The 1612-nt window shown below is 40.6% G+C and overlaps 1 protein-coding gene across 2 annotated transcripts in view; it reads right to left on the reverse strand.

The window, feature by feature from the left end:
- LOC130587189 (eukaryotic translation initiation factor 3 subunit C-like) overlaps window positions 1–1612 on the reverse strand; it is a 10043-nt gene that overhangs the window by 4474 nt on the left and 3957 nt on the right. For both annotated transcript variants that reach the window (XM_057388153.1, XM_057388152.1), the window contains exons 2-3: window positions 1051–1210; window positions 15–80 (exon numbers count right to left, since the gene is read on the reverse strand). In XM_057388153.1, coding sequence (XP_057244136.1) covers window positions 15–80; window positions 1051–1210 — 226 coding nt within the window. The remainder of the gene's footprint in view (window positions 1–14; window positions 81–1050; window positions 1211–1612) is intronic.

The following is a 1612-nucleotide window of genomic DNA, read 5'->3' on the forward strand; positions in this document are numbered from 1 at the left end:
ACCCCAAATCTCACCTGATGGAGTCGTAGACGCTGCTGTAGGTGAACAGGTACGTGCGCAGAGATTCCTCCTGGATCTTCCTGGAAGGGGCAAAAAATCACAATTTCTGACCCAAAATTCACATTTCTGACCCAAAATTCACATTTCTGACCCAAAATTATATAAAAATGCCCCAAAACTGCAAAAAAAAGCCCCAAAACCAGCAATTTCTGACCGAAAATTCGCATTTTCTGACACAAAAACCTGCGTTTTTCACCCAAAATTGGGATTTTCTACCCCAAAATTGGCATTTTCTGACCCAAAATCGGCATTTTTCACCCCAAAAGCCGCATTTTCTGATGCAAAATCGGCACTTTCCACCCCAAAATCGGCAAAAATGCCCCAAAATTGAAAAAAAAGCCCCAAAATTGGGATTTTCTGACCCAAAATCTGCATTTTCCACCCCCAAATCATCATTTTCTACCCTAAAATTGGATTTTTTGGACCCAAAATTGCCAAAAATGCCCCAAAATGTGCATTTTTCACCCCAAAATTGCCAAATGCGCACCTGGTCGGCCTCGGGGAACAAATCCCAGATCTTGAACTGCCCCAAATCCCCCAAAATGGCCCAAAAATCCCCCAAAATTCCCCAAAATCCCCATTTTTTTACCTGAGCTCACCTGAGCACCAAAATCCCTCTAAAAAACACCAAAAATGCAAAAAAAAACCCCCAAAAAATCCCCAAAAATCGAAAAAAAATCGCCAAAAAATCGCCAAAAATTGCAAAAAAATAAAAAAAAATTTAAAAAAATCGCAAAAATCCCCAAAATGCCCAAAAATCCCCAAAATGCCCCCAAAATCACCGTTTTTTTACCTGAGCACACTTGAGCACCTCAAACCCCATTCAAATCCCATTTTTAACCCCAAAAATGCCCCAAAAATCACCAAAAAATGCCCAAAAAAAGTCAAAAAACACCAAAAAAATTGCAAAAAAAATTCCTAAAAATCACAAAAAATCCCAAATTTTCCCAAATCTTCCCAAATTTTCCCGAATTTCCCATTTTTCCTCACCTGACGAGCATGGCGCGCACCTGGTCGGCCTCGGGGAACAAATCCCAGACCTTCCCGTTCATTTTCTCGTTGACGACGTAGCGGTGGCAGCGGCGCCAGTCGCCCGTTTTCATCGCCTTCGAGGCGGCCACCACGTGCTCCCGCATCGACTCGGGGGGACCTGGAATAATTTGGGGTGAAAAAAGGCGAAATTGGGAAAATTCCGTTTTTTTTTGGGAAAAAATCTGCTTTTTTTTGGCGAAAATCTGCGGTTTTTTACCAAAAATGGCTGTTTTTTAGTGCAAAAAACCCCAATTTTTTACTCAAAATTCATCGTTTTTTTGGGGAAATGAAGTTTTTGCACAGGTGAGACAAGTGAGTGAAATTTTGGGGCAAAAAAACGTGAAATCGGGAAAAAAATCGATGTTTTTTACTAAAAATAGCGATTTTTCACCAAAAATCCGCTTTTTTCCCCAAAAAAATCTGCCTTTTTTGGGGCAAAATGAAGTTTTGGGACAGGTGAGAAAAGTGAGGAATAAGTAAGACACGTGAGTGAAATTTTGGGGTGAAAAATCACGAAATT

The sequence above is a fragment of the Malurus melanocephalus genome, unplaced genomic scaffold (assembly GCF_030028575.1).
Source record: "Malurus melanocephalus ecotype Western Australia unplaced genomic scaffold, MMel_1.1 scaffold_1615, whole genome shotgun sequence".
NCBI classification, from domain to species: Eukaryota; Metazoa; Chordata; class Aves; order Passeriformes; family Maluridae; genus Malurus; species Malurus melanocephalus.